This window comes from Manis javanica, chromosome 2 (genome assembly GCF_040802235.1).
Source record: "Manis javanica isolate MJ-LG chromosome 2, MJ_LKY, whole genome shotgun sequence".
Taxonomy (NCBI): Eukaryota; Metazoa; Chordata; class Mammalia; order Pholidota; family Manidae; genus Manis; species Manis javanica.
The window spans coordinates 3,921,766-3,947,138 of NC_133157.1; the positions used below are offsets into that span (position 1 = coordinate 3,921,766).

At 51.0% G+C, this 25,373-nt stretch overlaps 1 protein-coding gene across 2 annotated transcripts in view; it reads right to left on the minus strand.

The window, feature by feature from the left end:
* Positions 1 to 2,595: 2,595 nt before the first annotated feature.
* CFAP77 (cilia and flagella associated protein 77) overlaps positions 2,596 to 25,373 on the minus strand; it is a 125,198-nt gene continuing 102,420 nt past the window's right edge. Inside the window, exon 4 of one of the 2 annotated variants that reach the window (XM_073218087.1) lies at positions 2,596 to 3,457. In XM_073218087.1, coding sequence (XP_073074188.1) covers positions 3,160 to 3,457 — 298 coding nt within the window. In that variant the 3' untranslated portion in view covers positions 2,596 to 3,159. The remainder of the gene's footprint in view (positions 3,458 to 25,373) is intronic. The other variant, XM_073218084.1, reaches the window with a different exon arrangement.

A 25,373-nucleotide genomic window follows, 5' to 3' on the forward strand; every position in this document is an offset into this window, starting at 1 on the left:
TGTGTGTGTGATTAGGAGGACTTGGGGTGGAAAGATTAGCAACCCCCATTTCTACCCATCTTTGAGAACTGGTTTTGGGGGGCAGGCTCTGGAACGCATGGCGACCAGTCACTGCCTGGAGCCAGCTTGCTGCGCACACCGGCCTCCTTCCACATCTGGTTCCCGCCTGTGGGGTGGGGAGCGGATGGTGGAGGGAGGCTAACAGACAATCCCCGAGGCCCCTCCAGGCTGGATCCTTTGGGAACTCTACCCTGGGTCCTGAAGGGCAGGCAGAGGCACCCCGATTGTGCTGGGAGCGTTCCCCAGCCAGAGTCAGCGTGAGCGAGGACGGGCATTCGGCTGATACAACAGGATTCCTGAGAAGTCAGAATCAGACTGGAATCTGAACTGGGGCTTTGGGCGCAAGTGATGCATGAGGAGGGAGGAGCCAAGCTGCGGGAGGGAGCGGCGGGGGCGGGCCCGGAGCCTGGTGGCCTCTGACGCAGACTCGCCAGTGGGTGGCGCTGTAGGACAAGGCGCTGAGGGGCCCTGGGCGGAGGGGCTACTGAGCCTCGAGGCATCTCCGGGACAGGATGGAGGGCGGGTTCCCAAGCATCTGTCACAGCCCCGACCACGCTCACAGCACTCGGTCCCCCCTGCTGAGTGGGGCAAGATGTGAACAAATAAACAAGAGCTTTTTGGAACCACGTACAGACTATCTCCTTGGCCCAAGTCCTTGGGAAAGCAGGCCTGGACTGGCCACTTCCTGATGGCACCCTCTCCCTGCCATAGCCCTGCTTCTTTCCCAGAGCTTGCCCCACTCTTCAGGGGATACAGCCTAATTTCAGGCCTTCGCCTGTCCCCTTTCCATAGGGATTGCTCAGCAAAAAAGTGGGTTCAGTTAAAAATATCTTCACCTTCTGGATGCACCTAGACACAAAGGCTTCTGTTCCTTTGAACATCTCACCCTCTCCCCCCAGCTCACAGGATTCAGTGTGCTTTATTAATAAGAAAAGAGCAGTTCACATTAATCTATTGCTTAAAATGCCAGACCCAGTGCTAATAATGTTATACACATTCTTTAATGCAGTCATTATCTAATTTAGCCTGGGAGACGTCCTGTGTCAGGGTCCTGTCTCACAGGCAGGCACAGAGAGGTTAAGACACTTACTTGAGGTCACAGAGAAATTACCAGTGGAGCTGGGTTTCATGCTCTTGTCCACTTGGAGTGGCTGCTGGCACAGTGCCCAGGCCCCTCCAGCTCCCACGCCAGGCTCACTGCTCCCTGTGGGTCAGAGTGCTTCAGGGTGGCTTTAGCCAAGGTGAGTGGGGAATACTTGTTTCCTCTGGTTCATGGAGGGTGACTTCAGACCCTTGGGGTGGGGTGCTGGTAGGGCCCTGGCTTGGGGCAGGTAGCTGATGGAGTTAGTATGTGTGATGTTTTTGTGGAGTTGGTGGTGTGGGTGGGGAGGAGATGGGAGCACAGGCTGGTCAAGACTCAGATCAGTTATCACGAGACTTGGGTGTGTCTCCCTGCAGAGGCTGATGGACAGGCCCTGCCCAGCGCTTGGTCTGTAGGCGGCTAAGCCGTAGCAGACCTTCATGCAGTGGGTCATTCCACAGGTAGCACTGGCCACGTACCGTACGCTGGGCCCCTGAGATCTTAGACCCCTGATCCCATGCAACTCCCCTTCTGGAGGAGAGAGGGGCACTGACAAGGCATCAGCGCTTTACGGAGAGCAGAGCAGGTTGGTGTGAGCTCGCGGCTGTTGTGGGGAAGGCCTGTTTGAGAAGGGACTTGATTTTTGAGTTGGGATCTAAATGACAAGGAGTGGGCAGGCGTTTCAGGTGACCTGGGTCCCAGTGTTCCAGGCAGAGGGAAAGGCAAGCAGAAAGCCTAAGTCAGGAGTGAGCAGCCCTGGCCGTGGGTAGCCATGAATGCTATCAGAGGTGGGAGATGAAGCCGCAGGGGTGGCCCCCGGCTGCCTTGCCCGGGGTGCTGCGGCCTAGTGTGCTGTGTGGACCACACTTCATGAGCAGCAGAGGCCCCTGAAGTGCTAAGAGGCTGCTCGGATTGGGAGGTAAAGCAGGGATAGGGTAAGGACTCTCCATGGACACGATGAGCTTAGAGAGAAGCAGGTGGATTGGGCGCATTCTGGAAGTGCAGCTCATGGGCTTGTTGATGGATTCAGTGTGAGAGGGCAAGGCAGCTGTGTGGAAGGGTTTGGCTTCAGCAGCTGGGTGATGGTCTCACACGTGACATGGGAAAACACAGGAAGCAGCAAATTTGGTGAAAAAGTCAAACGTCCCGTCTGGGCTATGCAGGTCTGAGATGCGCACCAGACACTTGAGTGAAGATGTCCGGTGGACCGCTGGATAAATGAGTCTAGAATTTCAGGGAGAGCTCCAGGGTAAAGATCAATAATTGGGAATCCTCAGACTAGAAACAGGATTTAAGAACTCGAGTCCTTGTCCAACTCCCTGCCCGCACTGCAGGGATGTCTCGGAGGTGATCCACCTTGATCTGCATGGTAACAGCAACATCTGAAGGGTTGGAGGTTGGTTCTTGCACCAGTTACAGGTTTACTGGTTTTCAAATAAAGACCCAAGAGAGGGTGACAAATAGCATTTTTAATTGAAAATGAATCTGTATATAATTTGTGGGAAGAAGCCAAAGAACATGAAGAAAGACTGAGGTAAGAAGTGCCTGGAGTTTGGCTGAGGCATCCCTTGGCCTACGCATTTCCAGCCCGCCCCCTGACCCAGAAGGCTCTTCAAAAGTTGGTCTTGGTGGAGAAGCCCATCTCGGTCTGCTTGAGCAATAGGGCCCCAGCATGGAGGGGGTGGGAGGAGGCCCTCAGGCCTAAGCATCGGCTCATCCTGTTGTCAGGGGTTTCAAAGAGATCACACTGTCGAGGTGAGACCTCAGGAATCCCACAAAGAGCAATTAGAACTCAGGTCTGGAATATGAAAGTGAGGACTTTCATGTTACCGTCATGCTTTCTGTGGTCAACACAGGGGCTGTTCTTAACTTAATGGGCAGAGCCTTGGAAATGACCCTCAGCCTGGAGTCTAATATCTGCCCTGTAATTTGGGTTTGTCTTATCAGGTGGGGGCTTGAGAAGAAAGGGTAGGTGGCCTCCAGAAAAGGGGGTGTTCCTAGGTAGAGGGCTGCCAGGACTAAGGCAAGCTAGTGTTGGCCAACCTAAAGAGAGGGACTCTTACCGAAAATAATGAATCTAAGGCCTGACTCTGAGGTCCCAACTGAAAAGAACCTGCATAAAAATGGGGTAGTGTCATGTGAGTTGGAGCGAGAAAGGTGAGTCCTTCAGGAATTTTCTGTGTCAAGAAGGCTTTAGGGGTGGGTGTAGTTGCCCATCCGCAGGGTCCCCTGGCACGCAGCAGACTCCTCCTGGTGGGCTTTGAATGCTCTCTGGCGGTCAGCCTCAGTGGGAAAGGTATCGAGATGGGGGCCCACCTATAGACAAAGGAGAAGAGCAGGTCAGTGGGCATGAGGGCTCTGGGGGCCTGTCCCCAGTGCGTGCCTCCTCCAACTTCCATCTTAAAGCAATAATAAAAATTGCTGTAAGGCAAAGAAGCAGGGAGTAAGTGCATGAACACCCTGGCCCTGAGGGAAGTTGAGCTCTGGGAGGGGACACAGAGAGAGCAAGGGCTGCCAGGGCACCAGCTCTTTTTCTTCCATCCAGCTCATCGCCTGGGATGGTATGTGCATGATGAATACACCTGACGATGGCAGAGCAGTGGGACCAAATAGCCAGTGCTGTCCTTCACCTGCTGATTCTGCACCATTAAAAACCCTGAACAAGCCGCCGTCTGCAAGGGCACCTCCTGGCACCGCCAGCGCCCCTTCAGGGGAGGATGACCTCATTGGTCCCTCCTCCTGGGTGGCAGCCACCCCAGGAGTCAAGGGGTCAGCCCCTTTCCAGAGGAAAGACACAAGGCAGACAGACCCAGCGAGCAGGGTTCTCATCAGTTAAATCTCAGCCTGCCCTTCCTTCTCAAGAGACAGTGGCAGGTGAAAGCCCCTCCTGTTCCCTCAGTCTGTTATATCACCTCCAAGTACAAGAAAATTCCCCCTAAAATGGCATTTCTTCTTTCGGATAACCTAAGGGAGGCACAGGGGAGAAAGGTTTCAGTCTTACTTGTTTATTTCACATTCATTCATTCATTCATTCATTCACACAGCACGTATTTATTGAGTGTGACTCAGTGCCAGGCCCTGGGGATACAGCAGTAAATGAGGGACCCACTCTCCCTTCATGGAACTTTTCATCTACAGGGAGCCAGCATCAAGGGTGATTATGCAGCTTTAGAACTGGTGGAGTGGTGGGGGGTATACAGCGAACACAAATAGCAGGAGCTTAACCCTGGCAGGAGTCAGGGGGTCTCTCTGGGGACCAGACATGAAGGAGAGGCTTGAAGGATAAGCAGGGATTTCCAGGCTAAGGGGGCAGCATGGGGCCCTGGGGCCCACGAGAGCTCAAGGTCACAGAGGGACATGGTAGTTAAGGTGGAGGGTCTGCAGGCAGGTTTCCTCTGATGTGCAGGAGCAGCTGAAGGCTCTACTATGTCTTCAGGATAAAGCAGGCCCCAGGCCCCAGGCTGGCCACTGGTTTGGTCAAGAATCCAGGCCAAGTTGCCCCTGGGAGTTTAGCTAAGCACCCAGGGCTGCAGGCAGCCTTCCAGTGACAACAGGTCAGAGAAAACCAGGGAGAGGAAGAAATATTAAAAGGAAGTAGAGGAGGGACTTACAGGGAAAGTCTCTGTGCCCCGTGCCCCATCCTGGGGTCCCCCCCCCCGGGAGCAGAGGCCTGGGATAGGCCCGGGAGAGGGAGCTGCAGAAGCTTATTGGAAACCCATACAAATCAAATGGCTTTGAGCAGATTTACTTATTCCAGGACATAAAATAAGTTCTTTGCTTTCTGGAGGATGTAGACCCTTTGGAGACTGCAGAAAGCCACGGATCCTTTCTTCTGGAAAAACAAAAACAAAACCCCACAAGCCCTGCGGTGTAAAGCAGGGCAGTCCATATCAAGATTTGCAAGTCTCTCCACAGACCACCCATGGCAGCATTTCCCGGAGCCACCTCAGCCCCAGCCTCAGGTTTGGGATTCTTAGATGTGCATCAGGATCATCCGGGGCTCCGGTAACCCACACAGGGCCTAAGTCACATCCCAAGGCTACTGAGTCCACCAGTACAACCTTGCCACAGTCACCTAATCCCACCCGACCGGGCCTACTACCTGCTGCTCAACTCATTTGGATCAGTCGAATGATGATCATGTTCTCAGCTCAATCTCCAGTTTCAGAAAGACTCCCAGTGGCTGCACAAAAGTTACCAAGAGGAGAGAAGACCCTATATATACATTGTGCAGTAAGAAAAAAGCCAACAAACGGAAGGCTTCCAAGGTGTACCTTTGTGTTTCCCCTGGCAAGGGATGGCTTCATTTTTACAGTGTGACATGATTTTCCTGGCACACATACTTTCCAGAAGGCAGCTAGAGATGCTCAGGGAGGCTGGCATGTGAGGGCTTTTAGGTCTCCAGTCTTCCGTAGCATTCCGCACGGCAGCAGTTCTGTGTCTGGTAGCCAGTTACCAGTGGTTCTTAGCACAGAAGTGTAGCTGTTGCGGTCTACTTCTCTGCTGTCTCCATGCACCCTTCCCTGACCCTTGTAATGGGTTGAATGCTGAGCCCCCAAAAGATATGCCCACATCCTAGCCACTGGAATCTATGAATGTGACCTTATTTGTAAAAAGGGTCTTTGCACGTGTGATTTAGTTGAGGACCTTGAGATGAGAACTTCCTGAATCATTCAGGCAGGCTCTAAATCCAAAGCATCCTTCCAAGAGACACGGACCCAGAAGGGGAGGCCGTGGGAGGACAAAGCCACAGATTGGAGTGACACAGCCGCTGCTCGGGAATGTCAGGAGCCGCCAGCGCTGGGAGAGGCAAGAAAGAATTCCCCACGGAACTTCCAGTGGGAAGGCAGCCCTGCTCAAACCTTGGTTTGGGATTTCTGGCCTCCAGAACTGTTGGAGAATATGTTTCTACTGTTCAAATCACCACGTTTGTGTGATTTGTTACGTCAGCCTCAGGGAACAAAACAAATGCCCTGTGCAGGTCACTCTCTGGGCAGCTCAGCGTGTAGGAACGGTGGGGGGTGGGCGACACTGATGGCAGGTGGCACCGATGGCAGGAGGCTCAGAACCCCTTTCAGCTCCTGAGGAGGTGGCAGGAGGGCCCAGGCCCTGAGGAGCTGCTCAGCTGAGAGGTAATCAGGGTAAAACGAGCACTAAGATGAAAGAGACCCTAGTAGAAAATTTCATTTTTGCGAACTACTCTTAGAAACTTCAGTGAATAAGAAATGTTCATTCATCCATCCACCTACAAAATATGTATTAAGCACTTCTATGTGCCAAGACGACACACTGTTTATACGTCAGCTTCCAAGTCCCATTTTCCCTTGGTTGTCTAAGGGGGTGTTTTGGGCATTGGAGGCTCACCCCCATGTCTGGCCACCCACATTCCGGCACCTACGATGTTCTCTGCAGCCTTGGGCTGACCCGGGGGTGGGCGGCAGAGGCGGAAGGCACACATAGTCTCTCAATTCCCATTCCAACTGAAGTGTCAAGGAGTTAAGTCTTCCAAGACAGGGCAGCTCAAATGAGTGCTCCACCCCGAAGCTCTATGAGGCGGGTCTGTGCCTGTGCTGTTCCCCGGGGCCCCCGCAGCCAGCATGGAAGGCTGAGGAAATGAGTGAGCCAGGGAAAGAAGTGGGCAGAATTGCCCTGGTCTCAGGGGCTCGGGGGCGGCACTTCGTGAGTTTGGCGTGACAACCAAAGGGGATGCTGAGCATCTGGGCCTGATGGACTCTCCAGGAAGCTACCTCAAGCGAACCCTTACCACCACTGTGGGATGGGCCTTTAGAAAGAGAGGGAAACAGGGACCGCTCTGTATCCAGAAATCCCTGAGTCCCTGAGCAGCACACAGGAGACCACGGAGAGGAGAGCCGGCTGGCAGAGTGCCAACAAGCCGGGAGCCCCCTTCACATCTGCCCTGGAGCCCTTGGCTGGGATCTCAGAGCGTCGTGATCACAGACTGGCTGTTTGCTGGGTGCGCTGTTTGCCGAGCATTGTTTCACACAAGCCTCAGAACATCCAGGTGTTGTCTCCGTTTTGCAGATGGGGAAACGAGGCCCAAAAAGGTGAAGTCATTTCTCCATTTGCATGACTGGACCCAGATCTCCACTCTCTTGATAAAGGCTCATGAAATGGGTCTCACAAAAGTCACTGCAGGGGACGTTGTGGCTCCTGTCCCACACGCATGCTGTCCCTCCTAAAATAGCTGCTCCAGCCAGAGATGAGGATCCTAATTACAAGTCAGTCCTCAAGCTGCGTGTGGTCACGACCCCATGGACCCCTGGAGTCAAGGAATGAAGAGCTATGGAGCAAGGAATTCCTTCTGAGATGCTTCTAAATTAAGCCATCTGCGGTCTGTCTCTGCCTGGAGCTAAGAAATTGTAACAGCGTTGGCAGGAGACAGCTTTGCTGAATGGAGCTGAGTTGTTCTAAGGTCAATGTAGGTAAATAAGAGGTGAGTGCCAGGGCCCGCCAGTAGCCCTGGCAGCTGGGCAGGCAGAGGTGGCTCTACCTGGGTTGGCCAAGATGTTGGCCCTGTGTCCATGGGGGGCATCTAAAATAATATTGCCTGAATAAGGACCCCCAGCTCCATGGCACAGTACACCCTGTGGGCACACGGGTGAGTAAGCCAAGCCAGGGAGCTTGCCCACGTGGAGCCTGCACAGTGGCCCAGAGGTGACTGCTAAACACACAGGACATGTAACTGTAATGGCAATTGAATTAGACTATGGACTGGGGCATTCTAACTGCATCTCAGTGGCAGGAAGGCCTTTCTAGAGGGGATGAGGGAAGAGGAAGGTGAAAATGTCCGGATGCTGGGGACCGGCCCAAGCCCCGAGGTGGGACGCAGCTGGGCAAATTAGAGGAAATGAAAGCAAATCAGAATGGCTGAGAATGAGATGAGGCAGGGGAGGTGAGCAGCCATCGGGTCTTAGAAGGGATTTGTATTCAGCCCTGGTCCTAAGAATCGTGATCCCATCCCCAGATGATATCCTTTGCCTCTGTGCAACCCTCTTAGAATAAAATGAGTCCGAGAAACCTGGGGTCAAAGAGACCTTGGAGAGCACAGATCTCCTGTGCTACAGGTGGGAAAAAAAAAATCCCAGGCCCCAGTGGGCCGTTATTCTCCCAGGGCCTCCCAGAAGTCCTCCTCGCAGAGCTGAGGCCAGCTTGTCTGTCACCTTTTCCAGAACCCACTCCCCTGACTTGTGGTCTCCTCCGTGGGACCGAGATTCCTGATGCCATTTCCTGATTCACTTGAAAGCATCTACACTTTCCTGATCCACTTTCAATGAGCTGACTTTTCATTTGATCGATACCCTTAATTGTACCTTTGACATTTCATTACTTTTGCCTTGACTTCGTGATTTCCTCTTTTTTTAAGGACATGGCTAGTTTATTCTGAACACTTATTTCCATATGTAAAATTCCAGAGATGCCCCCAGAGCACTGTCATGGACAGTTGTACAAGTTGGGCTTTCTAACTGATGGCCTTCAATGTAAACTATGATATTTTTTTTTTGAGAGGGCATCTCTCATATTTATTGATCAAATGGTTGTTAACAACAATAAAATTCTGTATAGGGGGGTCAATGCTCAATGCACAATCATTAATCCACCCCAAGCCTAATTCTCATCAGTCTCCAATCTTCTGAAGCATAACGAACAAGGTCTTACACGGTGAACAAATTCTTACATAGTGAATAAGTTCTTACATGGTGAACAGTGCAAGGGCAGTCATCACAGAAACTTTCGGTTTTGATCACGCATTATGAACTATAAACAATCAGGTCAAATATGAATATTCGTTTGATTTTTATACTTGATTTATATGTGGATCCCACATTTCTCCCTTTATTATTATTATTTTTTTATTTTTAATAAAATGCTGAAGTGGTAGGTAGATGCAAGATAAAGGTAGAAAACATAGTTTAGTGCTGTAAGAGAGCAAATGTAGATGGTCAGGTGTGTGCCTGTAGACTATGTGCTAATCCGAGCTAGACAAGGGCAATAAAACATCCACGGATGCAGAAGATTTCTCTCAAAACAGAGGGGGTGAGGTTCTGAGCTTCACCTCTGTTGATCCCCAATTTCTCACCTGATGGCCCCCCTGCGACTGTGCCTGTCTTAGGTTGTTCCTCCCTTGAGGAATCTTACCCGTCTCTGGCTAACCAGTCATCTTCTGGGGCCATATAGGGAAATGTAAAGTTGGTAAGTGAGAGAGAAGCCATATTGTTTGTAAAGGTTAGCTTTTTACTTCTTTACAGATTTATGCCCTGTGGCTTCTATGTCCAGCATTTGTCTTGAGGTATCTTTACCACTTGGAGGAATTATGATACTCGGTAAATTCGATATAAGGCACGAATTCTATTTAAGGGTTGTAATTAGGAAGGAAGAAGAAAAGCTATAGAAGTAGCAGATGGAAGAAAACATGGGAGGATTGATTATTTCTTTGACAGATCTTCTTGTAGAGTAACTTAAGCATGTATAGGTTTTAAACTACTAATTAAATTGCACACACACATTAACATAATAGGAATACAGTTACATAACCAAAGCAGATCTATAATTACCAGCCATCTCCAGTGAAGCCAAGAAAACCAGTTAGGCACCCTAGGCATTTGTGAAACTTTGTCTATGATATGATGTATATTGTCCAACTGTACTTGAACAGTCTGAGAGAAATCAGACAAATTAAAACAACCCATTCCTGGGAACTGCTCACATCCCATATGTGTAGATAGTCTGTAGTTGTAAGATTTTGGAGTGCTGCAACTTGCACTTCTCCTAATTCTTGGTTGAGTTCCAACAGTAGAGATCCAGTCAAATTTGTTGTTTTACTGTATGCACAGGCCAGCTTAGATATCTCCTTCTTCATTCCAATGGCAAGTCCAGGGAACTGGTGGGTTGGATGCAGCTACAACTGCAGCATCGCCTGGATCTTTGTTGAGGTTTTTTGATGATCATCTTCTGGCATGAGTCTTCCAGAGAGTGCTGATGTTGGAAGTTCTTCTTCATATCATATCTAAGTTCATTTTCTGGGTAGTCAAATTAGGCTTTGACCCTCTGTATAAACACAAACAGACCCTTTGCACACTTTGATATTCCCTTTATACCATTGTGTAGAACTCATTGGAGGTCACCACACAGGAACTGCTTTTTTTTTTTTTAAGAGAAAGGAATATTATCAGAAAAGTGTACCTCCATAGCTGATCATCTGACACCCTTTAAGTGATCAAAATTAAGGATATTTAAAGCATGCATTAATAATTGATTTACAGTTAGTTTTATCCTATTAGGGAATAATCCCCCTTTTCTTTCTTTTTTTTTAATCTTTAATCTACACTTACATGAAGAATATTATGTTTACTAGGCTCTCCCCTATACCAGGTCACCCCTATAAACCACTTTACAGTCACTGTCCATCAGCATAGCAAAATGTTGTAGAATCACTACTTGTCTTCTCTGTGTTGTACAGCCCTCCCCTTTCTCCCTCCCCCCCATGCATGCTAATCTTAATACCCCCTTTCTTCTCCCCACCCCCTTATCCCTCCCTACCCACCCATCCTCCCCAGTCCCTTTCCCTTTGGTACCTGTTAGTCCATTCTTGGGTTCTGTAATTCCGCTGCTATTTTGTTCCTTCAGTTTTTCCTTTGTTCTTATACTCCACGGATGAGTGAAATCATTTGGTATTTCTGTTTCTCCGCTTGGCTTATTTCACTGAGCATAATACCCTCCAGCTCCATCCATGTTGCTGCAAATGGTAGGATTTGCCCTCTTCTTATGGCTGAGTAGTATTCTATTGTGTATATGTGCCACATCTTCTTTATCCATTCATCTACCGATGGACATTTAGGTTGCTTCCAATTCTTGGCTATTGTAAATAGTGCTGCGATAAACATAGGGGTGGTGATTTCCTTTTTTGAGGTGACTCTGTTGTTCTTTTCCTAGCCTCTGGAGGTGTCTTCTTAGCTAAATACCCTTTAATCTTAATTTTTCCCTCATGCTGGCACTTACAGAGCACAGCATTAGCAACTGTGTTTGCCTCAAACTTTTCTTTTACCCCATCTCACAAGTTTTGAGTATATTTTTTCTGTTCTGTTCTCTTCTGATTTCTATCAGTTTTCTTTTTGGGTTTCTTCTTTGGTTCTTTGGTTATTTACAAATATGCTTTTAAAGTTTCCAGGCGATTTTATTAGTTATGTTTGTGGCAGATTTCTAAGTTAATTTCTTTGATGTTTAAGTCATCGGCATGAACCAGGCCCTCTGGTATTGTTGAGTTTTTAGTTTTTGTGCTTGCTTGAAAAGTCTGCTCCGCTGTCAACAGAAAATCCCTGTGTGGAATGAATTGGCGTCATTATTATAAAGAAGGTGCCACATGATCTGGGTTAGGGGCTAAGGTGTGGCAAGTGCCCTTCCTTTATGTGCCCATTATTTCACTTGAATGCATACTGAGTGTCCACTGTGTGCCAGACTCTGTGCTAGGCACCAGGACATAGGGAGAATCCAGCAGGTCTGTGCTAGCCTGGAGCCAGGAAACTAGAATAAAAATATAATTGCATAACTAATTATTCTGTGGTAATTGTGCTAACTACTAAAAGAAGTACCAGATTCTGTGAGAGCTCATAATAAAGACTCAAACTCATACTTTGGGGCCAGAAAAGGCCCTAAATAGCAAACAAGAAGCGAGCAGAGACTCCGAATAAGGCGCGGATGTGGAGGCGGAAGTGGTGTCAGCTCCTCATAGCGGCACAAAACCAGGCAGAAATAAGGAAAGGGCAGCCCGCAGGGGGTCTGAAAGCCAGGAAACACAGGAAAGGTCGCCATCCTACTGTGTGCGATCAGAGACTAAAGCAAGAAAATGCCATTTCATGCCCATCTGATTGGTCATATAGTAATGTCTGACACCGGAAATGGGAACTTTTGTGTACTGCTGGTGAGGGTGTAGATCGGTGCAGCCACTCTTAGGGGATTTGGCATTAGCTGGGCAGGCTGGATGTGTCCACAGCCCATGAACCAGGGAGCCTGTGTACACCTTGGAGAAGCGTTCAAAGATGTCTGCTGAGAGATGTGTACAAGAACCCTCATTGTTACATGCTAGCAAATACTGGGCACGACCGCCCGTCCTTGGGGCCTGGATAAAGCGAAGTGGGAAGCTGCTTCAGCTCAAATGAACACTCCAGAGAGGCACTGCTGTGGCCACCACCAGCCACATGAGGCTGTTTAAATTTCAAGTGACTAAAATGAAATAAAATTCAAAATTCAGCTCCTTTATTGCACTAACCACCTTCCAAGCATTCCGTAACCCTGTGCAGCCAGGGACTGCTGAATGGACAGGGCAGACAGACACCATTTCCATCATCACAGAAAGCTCTACTGGACATGCTGCCGTTGGTCTCTCTGAATCAGCACATACAAATCTTAAAAACAATGTTGTATGAAAATGAAGTGTGATTTACAGAGTGGAACTTAAGTATGATGCCATTCATATGAAAAATTTTAAGCCCATAAAACGAGCCCCCTGTTCAGGCGTGTGTATGGGCCCAGTTGGGTGGGCCTGGGAGGAGGGCTGCTCCCACTCGCGGTTCCGGCCCTGCCTTCAGCGTTATCTGTGAAGGGTTCTTGCCTTTTCCTCTGTTTAATATGAAAACACAAGGAGGAATTTCAAACCACATTTTGGAGAAGTAATTCCGGGGCGAGGCATGGGCTCCTCCCTCCACTCACACAATTTAGGAAAGAGTTACTCTGTGTCACGAGATTTATTTATTGGAGGCTGGTGTATGATTCCATTCGAATCAAGAGTTTTGCTGCCAAACGAAGGTTTGCAGCCGGTGATTTATGGCTTTGGCTTGTGCCGACTTTCCCCAAGGCCCCTGCCTGTTAGGTTTCTCCTGCTTCAAGGGCTTAAATTCACTCAGTGCCTAAGAAAACATACAGGACCTGAGGTGGCTGTTTTCTTTTGTCTGGTGGCCCAGGCCTTGGTCCACACGCCGCCGAGGAGTGAGCAGCGCTCCGCCTCCTCCTCGTCCCTTCTCACCCCATTGCTTTCTTCCTTCAGGGGACACACCGTGGCAGCCACAGCCCCGGCTCTTCACCAGGAGGTCAGCGGTTTTCCTTGTACCTTCTCTGCATTGCCAGGCCTCAGTGTTCATGCAGCCTTATCCGGGCACGCAGTGGAGGGGTGTGTGTACGTGGACACACCAGCCAGGAGAGCTGGTTCCCCACTGAACAAGCTCGCAGGCTGAGCAGCCGTCCCGTGCCTGCTGGAGTCCAGGCCCCCCAACGCAGTCCTGCTGACCCTTTGGCCACACAGAGGTCTCCCCAAATGACCTCAAGCCTTCCAGTGCCAAGCTGAGGGCTGAGAAGGGAGGCAAAGGCAGGAGTTGAGAAAAAATAGCCAGAGTTAAAAAAAAAAAAAAGATCTGCCAAAGAGCTAAAGAAAAAAAGTAGACAGCTATAGAGATTTTAGTTTAGTTTTTTTTAAGTGACAGCTGCTCAGGTGACTGGGAGAGAGATTTTGCTTTAAAAGATTGAGAGGCTGTCTTCTCTAATGAGAGGCACTTGAAAATTATGGATCAGTCCCAGGTCAGTAATTTCTGTCCAGTTCGGGGCAGCCGGAGGTCATAAGCCTGGGCACAACACAGATCCGCGGGGGGTGGCGCGGGCGAGCAGGCTGGGTCCTCAGCTCCCATGTGGCAGGTCTGTAGCTGAAGTAATTACTGAGGGTGACAGTCTCTCCTGAGACATCTGGTCCCCTAAATTGTTATTCTGCTATGGCTCTAATTTCTCTGTGGTCCCAAAATAGAAGGAGCAAGGACACAGGGCCTGACTCTCCCTGCTGACACATGCTGCCTTTTCAAAGAACATCTGGACTGTGGCTTAGAAAACAAATTTCCTGCCTCTTCACAAGGTCTAACGTGGGACCACAGGGAACCACTGTGCTGGGTGGGGGTGGGGAGCAGTGGCGGCCCTCTGAGGACAAGGGGTGGGGGACACCATCCTCACTTGACAAGACTCAGGGTGGTTAAGGCACTGGCCCAAGGAGGCCCAGCTAAAAGTGGCAAAGCCAGAACTGGGATCCAGGTCTGGGTGCCACTGACTGTAGGGCTCTGGAGACAGACTGGGCAGAAGACAAGACTGTCACGCAGGCCTTTGAAAATGGCAATGGATTCGCTATTTCTGGAAGCCAGACCGGCATCTCTAGATCATTCCCAAGGATTAGCTAAGGCTAGTAAGCAATAGTTGGTAAGAAACTGAACAAATGAATCTGTTTGCCAGATGCTGTTAGATACATAATGGGAAACACCGAGGTGGGGTGTTTGTCTGAACCCTCTGAACACCTCCTGGTCAGTGCGCACCCTGCTTTTTCTGCTTCCTCGTTTAATAGGCTTCAGGGAAGTGAGAGTTGTAGTGGGTAACTGGGGGGAGCTAAGAACATACAAGACCTTCCCTCACCATCTGAGGCCATTTTACGGGGGCCAATTATCACCCTGTTCCAGGCTGCAAAGATAGAATCTGGGCGATAAGCACATATCTAACTCAAGTGGGTTAATTTTTTTTTCAAGTGGCTTGACCTTTTTCTTTAATGCTTTGTTGAGATGTAATTCATATATCATAAAACACACCGGTTTGAAGTGTATTAATCAGTGGCTTTTAGTACATTCACAGGGTTGTGCAATCACCACCATCTTAAGTCGAAAGCACTTAGATTAGGAACCTGAACCCACTTAATAGTCACTCACCATTTCTCTCCTCCAGCGCCTGGCAACCACTCTTTTCTGTCTCTGTTCTGGGCATTTCGTACAGATGGAATCTTCCAAGGTATGGGCGTTCATGACTGGCTCCTTTCACTCACCATGTTTCAAGGTTCATCCACGATTAGCATGCTTCAGTACTTAATTCCTTTTCATCAATTCTGTTGTACAGATCTACCATATTTTATTCATCCACTCATCAGTTGATGGACAATTAGATTATTTTCACTTTTTGGCCATTATCAACAATACTGCTAGAAACATTCATGGACAAATTTGTGTGTGGATGTAGGTTGTCATTTCTCCTGGGTATATACTGAGGAGCATAGGGTCATATGGGAACTCGATGATTAGTTTTTGGGGAACGGCCACAGTGTTTTCCAAAGTGGCTGCACCATTTTTTATTCTCACCAGCAATATGCGAGTGCTCCAATTGCTCTGCATCCTTGTCAACACTTGTTACTGTCTTTTTTTATTATAGCCAACCTAGTTGGTGGGTGCGAAGTGGTATCTCATTGTGCTTTTGACTTTCATTTCCCTGATGGCTAGCGATGCTGAGTATCTTTCATGTGCTTATTGGCCATTTGTGTGTTTTCTTTGGAGAAATGTCTACTCAAATCCTTTGCCCATGTTAAAATTGGGTTGTTTATCTTTTTATTACTGAGTTGTAAGAGTAATATTTATAGTCATAGATATAAGTACCTTATCAGATACATGATTTGCAAGTATATTTTCCTATTCTGTGGGTTGTCTTTTCACTTTAATAGTATCATTTGAATCCCCTAAGTTCTTAATGTTGATGAAGTCTAAATTCTCTATTTTTTTAGTGGGTTATGTTTTATTTCCTTTTATGTGCATATCATCTTAATGTAGCATAAAGAATTTTAGGTCACTTATTAATTTCTTTAAATGGCTGCCCTAAGGCAGGGGTGGTGAGTACCTTCATTTCACCTGTCCGCTCTAACAGACTGATGGTGGCTGACGTCCATGTTCTGTTATAAAACATTCTCAGGTTAAGTCTAGCTCATGAAAAGGTGTGCAGTGACTGATAAGCAAGGTCTGCTATGGGTCCAGTGGGGAGAAGGTGCCATGATTTTGCTCTAAGAGATCAAAGCAGAATCCCATGATAACAAGGATAAATAAAGCCTCAGAACCCCTGGGGGAAGACACTGTGTGTTAATCTGCCCTTACCTCGCTCCCCTTCCTAGGCAACCTCGGGTCACTCTCACCTCGGATGGTCAGTGGGTAGGTGAGAGCAGAGGGTGAACACGGGGATTGAAAGAGATGGGAGGGAGAGGCCGTCGGGAGGCTGGCAAAGGAGCCAGCAGGGACCCCCACTGGAGCCTTGTCCCTGAAGGGTGGCCCCCATTTGGCAGAGGTGCAGGAATCAAGGGCTAACAAATGCCCCCAAAGTCTCACAGGGGAGAAGAATGCGTGCCACTTTTGAAAACGGTTCTGCTTTTTAAAACCATTGAATACTTAGATGGATGCAAAGCGGAGGGAGGAAGCTTGCAGGAAATGGCTTGAAAGGGGCCTGGAAGGGAAGAGGGACCTCCTCCCGATGAGACCCTGGTGGCCCTAAAACCTTCTGCCCAGCACGTCGGGGCTGCTGCCCGGGAGGCTCTGGAGCCGGCCAGTTTCGGGGTGCCGCGTTCCCCAGCGCCCCCACCGCGGCTCCATCCTGGGGCCCGTCCATCCGCTCGCCTTCGCCTCCCCGCTTCCCTCTGGAGCCCCTCGGCCCGGGCATCTGTGCCTCCTGAAGCCCCTGTGCAGAAGCCCGGCGCGGCGCAGGGAGAGAGAGCCCCCTTCCCGTTTCCCGTCTCCTCCCGGGGCCCCTCCGCACACGCACACCCCCAGGATGCAAATGATAGCCGCAGAGACATCACTTGTGAAGCTTGACAGAAAATAATGAGAAACACTAAATCTTTTATAAGGTCAACACTCGCCTTAGCCGAGCAGCTGTCAAACAAGAAAAGAATTTAGCGCCGGAGCCACGAAACTTCCATCGGCTCATTAGGCCCAACAGGGCCCGGCCTGGCGTGGCGGAGCAGGCGCGGGCCCCGCGTTTTGTGCCGGTAATTTGCGGGGAAGAGCAAGAAGCAGGCGCCGGCGCCCAAGGGCCGCGGGGGCGGCGGGGGGGTCGTTAGCGCGCCAGGAGCGGCCGCGGCGCCTAATTGGCAGCGTTGGGCATTATCAGCGGAGGGTTTGCCTCGGCTCCCTGACAGCCAGCGGGCCCGGAATGATCGCCCACTTGTCAGTGTAAAAGACCATTAAAAACAACCCATTTTGATGTAATTGGCGGCGGTGCACCGCGGGGCCAGGTGAGGCGGCTCGCCGGCCTCCCCCTCTGCGACGCCGGGGTGGGCGGTGTTTTCCAGACTTTTCGCCTTCGGGGACCCGTCCGAGGAAGGGGTGCCCGGGGGACGGGGTGCGCCCCCCCTGCGCTCCGGGGGCCCCTGCCTCGCGTGTCAGTCAACGCGGCCGCGACGGGCGGGGCTGCCGGCCGGGCCTCCCCTCCTCTCGGAGCCCGGACGGTGGGGGTCTGCTTGGTGCTGTTCCTCGGGGAGGCGCCGTGGGGGGGGGGGGCAACCGGCTGCAAACGGCCCCTGGGGTGCCCTCCTGGGTATTGCCAGCCGGCCACCCCACTTAGAAATGCCAGGATCTGGACGATGCTGGCAGTCTCGCGGGCACTGGAGGGCGGGACGCCTTTTATTAAGCTCGAGTAGGAGCTCAGGCAGGAGTTAATGGAGGAGGCTCGTCCGCGAGACCCTTGGTTGCGGGGGGCGACCTGGGCTGGTGTCTCAGCACCGCGCCCCCGGGGAGGCCTGGGGTGGTCGTTCCTGGCTGAGAATTCCGCACCGTCTCAGGAACGAGTCCACTTACTGTAAATATTGCTTGAACCCCAGAGGGGGCCTCCCACCAGGGCAGGGCAGCTATCTGTATGCAGTTTTTGAATCAGTGTAGACTCCCCGATGCCAGCATGTTTTGCATGTTGATGCTCGGTATCGTGAACGTCCTGGGTACTTGATAAATATTAATTGGCACTTGCCACATCTCAGAGAGGCCTCCACATTTGTGTTTTACTCTCATTCCCATCCCGCAAGCGGTGATTTCATTTGCTGCTAATGTTTGTCCGACGCCGGAGCACACGGTGCTGGAGGGCATCTTCCGGAGAGCGAGGGGGCTTTGCCACCCATCCAGGCATAAACCCCCGTTGCTCATTTGGATGAAGGATCAGGCTGGGAGGAGACACCAGATCCCCAATGAGCATCAAATTCCAGAGCTCCAAATTTTGCTGCTGAAAATAGGCGATGGGGATTCCTTAATTACCTTCTCTGGAAATTTACCTGACAGTGCTTTCTCAGGTAGTGCAAGGTGGATATCCAAGCACACGGTTCTTTGGCTGACAGCATCTTTGATTTTGTGCTTGTTTGCAAATTAAGTCCTTTGCTGAGCCATCTGTGCAGTGCCCGTCAATGGCTAATCACTTATTCATACAGGTTGTTGAGCAACTCCTGTTACTGCCAGGAGCTGGGGACATGCTCAGATGGTTGGTGTCCGTGTCCTGTTGGGTTGGGGTGCATGTGGTGAGGTTTGATGTTGTCTCTCCCCTTTTCTCTTGTTGGACCAGTGAGCAGGAAGAATTTTGGGGGCTATTTTTAGAGGAGAAACAGAACCTTTCTGTGGTTGATAAGGTTGACCCTGTCAAATGACAAATAGGAATTTTAGAGTTAAGTGTCCTCAGCTAGACGACAAGGATGTTAATGCCTTATTCCGGACACTCTTCTGGGGAAATGTCAACAGACAGGAGACTTTCAGAGGTCCTGCAGAAACTGGACTGCTGGGGGCACCCCACACTCAACAAATCTTGGCTGAATGGCTGAGTAGATGAACAGGTGGTTGGATGGTTGGATGGTTGGATGGTTGGATGGATGGATGGATGGATGGGCGGATGGACAGATGGATGGGTTAGGAGCCTGGGATAAGGCAAAGTGCCTTTAGAAATGCATCTGAGATTCAAGCATCCTAAAGACCCTCTCCGTATGCTTTGCTCAGCTTAAACTCTAAGTAGAAGAGGTGTTTTACTTTCTTCAGTATTTGTACTTTGTCTCCTTCCAAGTGATTTAAAGGGGCCCAATGATTTGCACATCACATGAAATAAGATATTCAAGGGTTGCATAAAACAGAGAGTTTCTGAAGAAAATGTGGAGTCATCCTACGCAACCCATGGGGTCATGGATCTGCATGTAGCTTTTGAATCCGAGCGTAGACTCCCTGATGCCACTATGTTTGGCAGGTTGATGCTCGGTATCATGAACGCCGTGGGTACTTGACAAATATTTGTGTGCACAGTGCCTGGCACAGAGAGTAAGCACCCAAGACATGGTGGCTGCTACTGTTATTACTATTATTTCTAGTATATACAAATCTGACTGCAATGTCTTCCTGAAATTGCCCTCAAGCAGGAAATGTTCACATAGCTTCTTGTATTAAATGACCCAAGTGACAATGATGAACATCTTCAACCACAATTTTGCTCAAAAATATGCAGAAAGGCAGTTAAAGTTGACAATTCTTGTAGGGCTGTAGATTAAGGAAGAGAATGCACCACCGACTGGCCAAGGTCATAAGGTCTGGGTGGTCCACTGTCACTGCCACACAGGGTCCGAATGCCGACACTCGGAACTCTCTGCTCAGAGAAACCATTCAGAACCTGGGCATCCAAGAGGAAGCTGTCTGACTTTGGGTATTTGCAGGGCTGTGTCTTAGAAGGGCGAGCAGGTGATTCCAAGCGCCCCGGAAGGAGAAACACTCCAGGAGGTGGAAGGTAAAAGAAGGCAGATTTTGACTGACCTTGAGAAAGAAGTTGCTACAGACTGATTTGTGCCCCAAAATTCATATGTTGAAGCCCTACTCCCCCTACCTCAGTGTGATGGTGTTCGGACATGGGGCCTTTCAGAGTAATTGGGTTTACATGAGGTCATGAGGGTGGGGCCCCATTCTGGGATCAGCACCCATGTCAGAAGACTCCAGGGAGCTTGCACTGTCTCCCTGCCAGGTCAGGGCGCAGCGAGAAGCCTGCTTTCTGCAAGGCAGGAGGATTCTCACTGGGCCCCGACCTGCTGGCATGCTAATCTCGGACTTCCAGCCTCCAGAACTGAGAGAAATAAACGTCTGTGGTGTTTGTCACACAGCCTGAGCACATTAAGATGGAAGTTCATGGTCCTTAGGGCTGTTAACAGACGACAGGCCATTGCAACAAGCATGTCTCCTCTTGAAGGCCGCAACATATCAGATGGATGCAGGGCACCCACCTGCCATCAAGAATAGTACTTTAAAGGTCATCACTGTCTAAGAGGAGCTGACACTGACTCAGGAGCTGCTGAGTTGCTTGCTGAAGATGCAGGCTTGGCAGTGGGGCCCTGGAATCTGCATTTTAAAGCCCTCCTCAGAGGACCCCAGGCACAGCCAGGTTTGAGGACCATTTATCTATAGAAGCTGCAGCCAAAGCCCTGTCCAACCCAGAGAATGCACTACTCCACACCCTTCCCCTGGCCAGCTCCACACCAAGGCCTGTACGTGCGTGACTGCGCCTGACCCCCTCTGACATCATCCCACTTTACTGATGCAGACAGCAAGGCAGGCGTGAGGCTGGCTGGAGCCCACAGGCTCAGCCCCCCAGCAGTGCCCCCTCTCTGCCTCACACCTTCTGCTATGGCAAGGCTTGACACTGGCCTCTTTTCTCTTTAGCCTTGGGGCCAAACTGCAATTTAAAACATGCCCAGTGGTTTGATCAAGGTCTGGAGGCTTTCAGAATAGTGGGAAGTTTTGTTTATTGCAAGGGCTTAACTCAGCCAGAGCAGGGCTGGCCATGACCCTCTGGACACCTATAAAAACCCGAGTTCCTGACTGCCCCTCACTGTCCTCCTCAGGTCCTGCATTTAGCTCCACTGGCCCCTGACCTCAGTGATAGGTCCTTAGTATTTATGGGCTCTTTCAGGGCCTGGAGGCAGCCGGCCAGAGGGTCCAAGCCCCCACTCTGCCCCCTGTTAACTGTGAACCCAGGGCATGTGACTGGGCTTTAGTGTCCTCATCTCTGAAACTGTGACTTCTCTCTCCCGCATGGGGTTACTGGGAGTCCTGACGTGAAATGAGATCGTTCATCAGGGCACCCAGCCCAGCGCAGAGGGGCTCTAGATGTGTGGCTGTCCATGTCGTTATTGTCACTGGACAATATCCAGGACAAGGGGCTTGGGGGAACTTCATGCACACACCTTCCTCTGCACTGCCGGCCATTGGACTTAGGTCAAACTACCCCCATGTTTTTGCACTGCTCTAAGGCATCATTTCCAAGGGCCTCTTTGAGAAGGTGGGAAGAGGCCCATTGTCTTACTTTCCCCATGTCCGACGCACAGTGGGCTTTCCATCTCCGAGGCAAGAAGGGTGGCAGTGTGTGTTGTTTGTGGCTTTTAGAAACGAGGATGCCAGCCTCTCAGTTCTCCTTGCCAGCACTTTATACAAACCTCAGTTTGATGGAAACTTGACTTTATCTGAGTAAATCCTACTGTTGTTTATCTGCTGGAACCTGACCCCCTATGTTTGGCAGGTTGATGCTCGGTATCATGAATGCCGTGGGTGCTTGATAAAGCTACCACAGGCCGGGTAGCTTTTGGTCCCACCACACCAGCGCCGCTGGTGCCTGGCGACAGAGACTGAGAAGTGGGGACCCAGGGGAATGAGGGATTCAAGGGAGACACTGTGGAAGGCATCACAGAAGTGGCCCAAACTCCTTCGCAAGCCCCAGAGATTCTCTAGACCATCGAGCATTTATTCCCTTGGGGATGATGTGGATGAAGAAACTGGGGACCCCCAGCATCCTATTGACCCCCAAAACTCAACATGAGAGTCTAGCTATCTCCAGGGGTTAGAAACAAATAACTCATGGCAAAACAAGCTGTCTTAGTGTTTTCTGGTTGATTCCCAACACAAAACTTGAAATACTTCTGCACTCAGTAGGGGAGAAGAGCTTTCTGGATTAAACTGAAAATTCCTGTGTGCTAGAAGGATTAGGGGGCAGCCAGGCTGTGGTCCCCAGGTTGCAGGGATGGTCCTTTTAAAAGTGCCAGCTCCCACATCTGCAGTGTCGGCTCTCTGGGCCCCAGCATAGACGCGGATGTCTCCATACGTGACCCAGCTTTCCTCCAGATGCTCTGAGAACTTGGCCTTTATCTCCTGTCCACTGTCCCTTCCTCTCGTCTCTGTCCCCAGAGCTTCATCTCTGACTATTTGCCACTTGCCGATATTGAACAGCAAGGTCACCACCTCATGAACAGGTGCCTTAAAATTCTGTACCTCCAAGGTGCCAGATGATGTAAAACCAACGAAGCCCCTGCTTTTGTCCCATCACCCAGTCAGCTCTTCTGCACACGGATCTGATTTATAATGGGGGTATGTCTGTATTTAGGGGAGCAATGTCACCTGCATTAGGGCCTCTGAACCATTTTTCCTATCGCTCTGTTTCTGCGTGTGACACACCCACCCCTGTCCTCGGCGCTCTACATGGCAATATGGGATGATTCTAATTCTGTGCAACAGAGCGACAGAATTCTCAAAATATATCACTGGTGCAGGGATGTCAGGGAGGGGCAGAGATCAGGAATCTGTCCTTCCGGAGCCTGGAAGGAGTGGCTTTGGGGCTGGACGCACCTGTGCAGAGAAAGGCCCACCTTTATTTGCACTGGGCAAGCCCTTTGGAGACGCGGTGGCAGCAGGGCCGACGGGCTCTGAGCCCGCTCTGGGGGCTTAACAGAGAGTTAACTTTCCAGCCAGCCATGATTTGTAAGAGAGCTTAAAGGTGGGAAAGAAAATCCTTTCCTTAGATTCAGCAGCTTTCACTAATCAGCTGCGTCTCTGCTTGGCTGCCTGCTGGTTTTCTCCCGCCGTCTCCCGTTCTATTAGGGAGTTGGGGGCCCAGGAGACCTGATGCAGGGTTAGTCTTCCACAAAGACAGGAGTCCGATCCAGCATTCGGAGCACAAGAGCTTGTAAATCAACCCGTTAGCTTAATAGCTTGGGCCATTATTCTAAAGCAGTGGGGCTGAAACCAAAAGCCAAATGAAAATATAGTCAATTTGTTCACACTTTAGTGACTGAATGACTATGTAATGTCAGTGGTTGTGGGCGCTGGGGAGGAAAGGCAGGTCTGTGCAGGGGGAGGCACAGCTCAGGTTGACGTGGAGGACGTGAGGTGCTTGGGCAAACCCCACCTCTAGAATGGATTTGGGGTCTCCAATCGGAGCATGGACTTGGTGGTAGGGACCCTGCTCGGGAAGCCCGGGAAGGGTGCAGCATCCCCATCCTTCCAATACATTAAAAAAAAACTGGTTTTGGTAAGAGTTACATGTACTCAGAGTAAAAATTCAAACAATGCAGAAAAGAGCATCAGAGAAAGGGAAACTCAGCCTCCAGCCTGCCCCAGAGGTCACGCCACCCGGCTTGGGAGGCCTCCTTCCCACGTCACGACCACCTTCAGGGATGCGCGGCCCACCCAGGCAGGGTCGCCACAGAGGTCGTTCCCGATGAGCAGCGATCAGTCCACACGCACAGACAAGTCACTCCGCTCAGCGGCTGTGTGGCATCACTGTTACCTCAGTAATGTCTGTACAGAATCTGCCAGCAGGTGCAGAGGCCTTCTCCTCGCTGCTGTCGGCGCTGCCATGAATATGTGGGGCACTCGCCCCTTTGTCTTTGGGCTGCTGTCACTGGCAGTCTTTTTGTAAAGGATAAACCGTCTGTTTTTTTTGGCTTAATATTAGGCAGTCATGCAATATGCGGTTCAGTCGGGGTCACTTTTGAGAGCAGAAGGCAGTGCTATAAATAATCTCGCCTCCCAACAGGCCCAGAGGAGGGCTGTCCTGGGCACGCTGGGATGTCTGGCCTCCACCCGGGAAAACCTGAGGCGGTTTCTGCAAAAGGCACATGAACAGGGTGGGCCAGCCCATGCCAGGATTATGCTAATGAGGCTGATCCTTATGGGGTCATCGCTACCCGTGAGCTTTAGTCCACCAACTAGGGTTGGTGTTCCCACCATTTCGGGCTACCTGGGGGCAGAGCTGCTCCAAACGTCCCTGTCTAGCCATCCACCTGTGCAGTTACCCACCTGCCCACTGTCTGTCCATTCACCTCACCCTCTGCCAGGTGCCAGCAGCCCGAAGCAGCCTATGGTGGGCACTGAGAACAGGGCCTGAAGCAAACTGCTCAACAAGATGTGTGAACAAATGAATGAATGAATGAATGATCAGCAGGACCATCCTCATGGCAGCTGCTGTTTGTTGAGACCTTAGTAGGGACCAGGTGCTTGCTGAATGTCACATACATGTGTTCTCTCGAAAACTCCTACTAGCCCACTTACAGAAGAGGAAACTGGGCCTGGGACAGGGAAAGCCACCTCACAGGTAGGGAATGGCAGGGCGTCCGTGTGCCCCAGAGTCACACGCACACACAGACACACCACCTGGCTCCCCTCCTCTGTCCCTGCAGGCTGCTCCCAGAGCGCCCTGTGTGGGGCAGTAGAGAGCCTGCTGCCTTGGCCACAGGGCTCAGAGGGTGCTGGCCCCAAGCCCAAGATCCCTCCACTCAGGCGTGGGAGGCGATGAGTTCACATCCTGTCCCCCAGATGGGTCCTGAGGAAGGTTCCCTGGACAGCTCACTCTGGGCTTGGTGTCCACCACCTGCGGGGGTCCCCAGGCCCCTCCCTCCTGGCTCTTTGGCCAGTGAACTTGGGGTCACAGAGCCCCTCAAGAGCAGGTGCTACCCCCTCATATTCAGACGAGGAAACAGAGGAGCATGGAGTCTCCATGGCTGGCCTGGGCCTCTTGGCCGGCTGGTGGCACAGGATAAACGCCCTGGCAGAAGGGCCACTCCCAGCTGTGGGCGACCCTCCCTCTGGGCACTGGCCATCTGTGGCAGCTGCTGGCCGCACAGACCTGAGAGAAGCCTGGGGCCACCAGCAGCACTGTTTGAGGGTCCAGCCAGGCCCGCAGGAGCCCCGCGAAGGGCTTCTCCTCCTGGGCCCACTGGGGCTCATGGCCTGGGTGCAGGGGTGCGGCCCCCTGGCAGGCTGGCTGGGTTAGCGCCGAGGCCAGCTTGCTCGCGTTGACCCAGCCCCGGGAGTAGCCTCTGCGCCCCTGCCGACTGTTTTTCCGTGTGAAAGGTGTTTAATTATTTCTGACAGAGTTCAGCGTTGACATCTGTTCGCAAGTGGGGAGAGCCCGTTTAGGTCATCCGTCACTGTGACAGGTTCAACTTTTTTGGAAGCATGTTTTCCTTTCTTCATGGGGCTGGTGGGGGTTGTGGGTTAGCAGAGACACGAGGTGAGGCGCAGACCAAGACCCCCCTGGGGTTTGGCGGACACGGCCTGGGAGAGCGGCAACCCCACCCTGGGGCCGGAGGCCTCTGAGCTCAGAGCAGTGGGCAGCC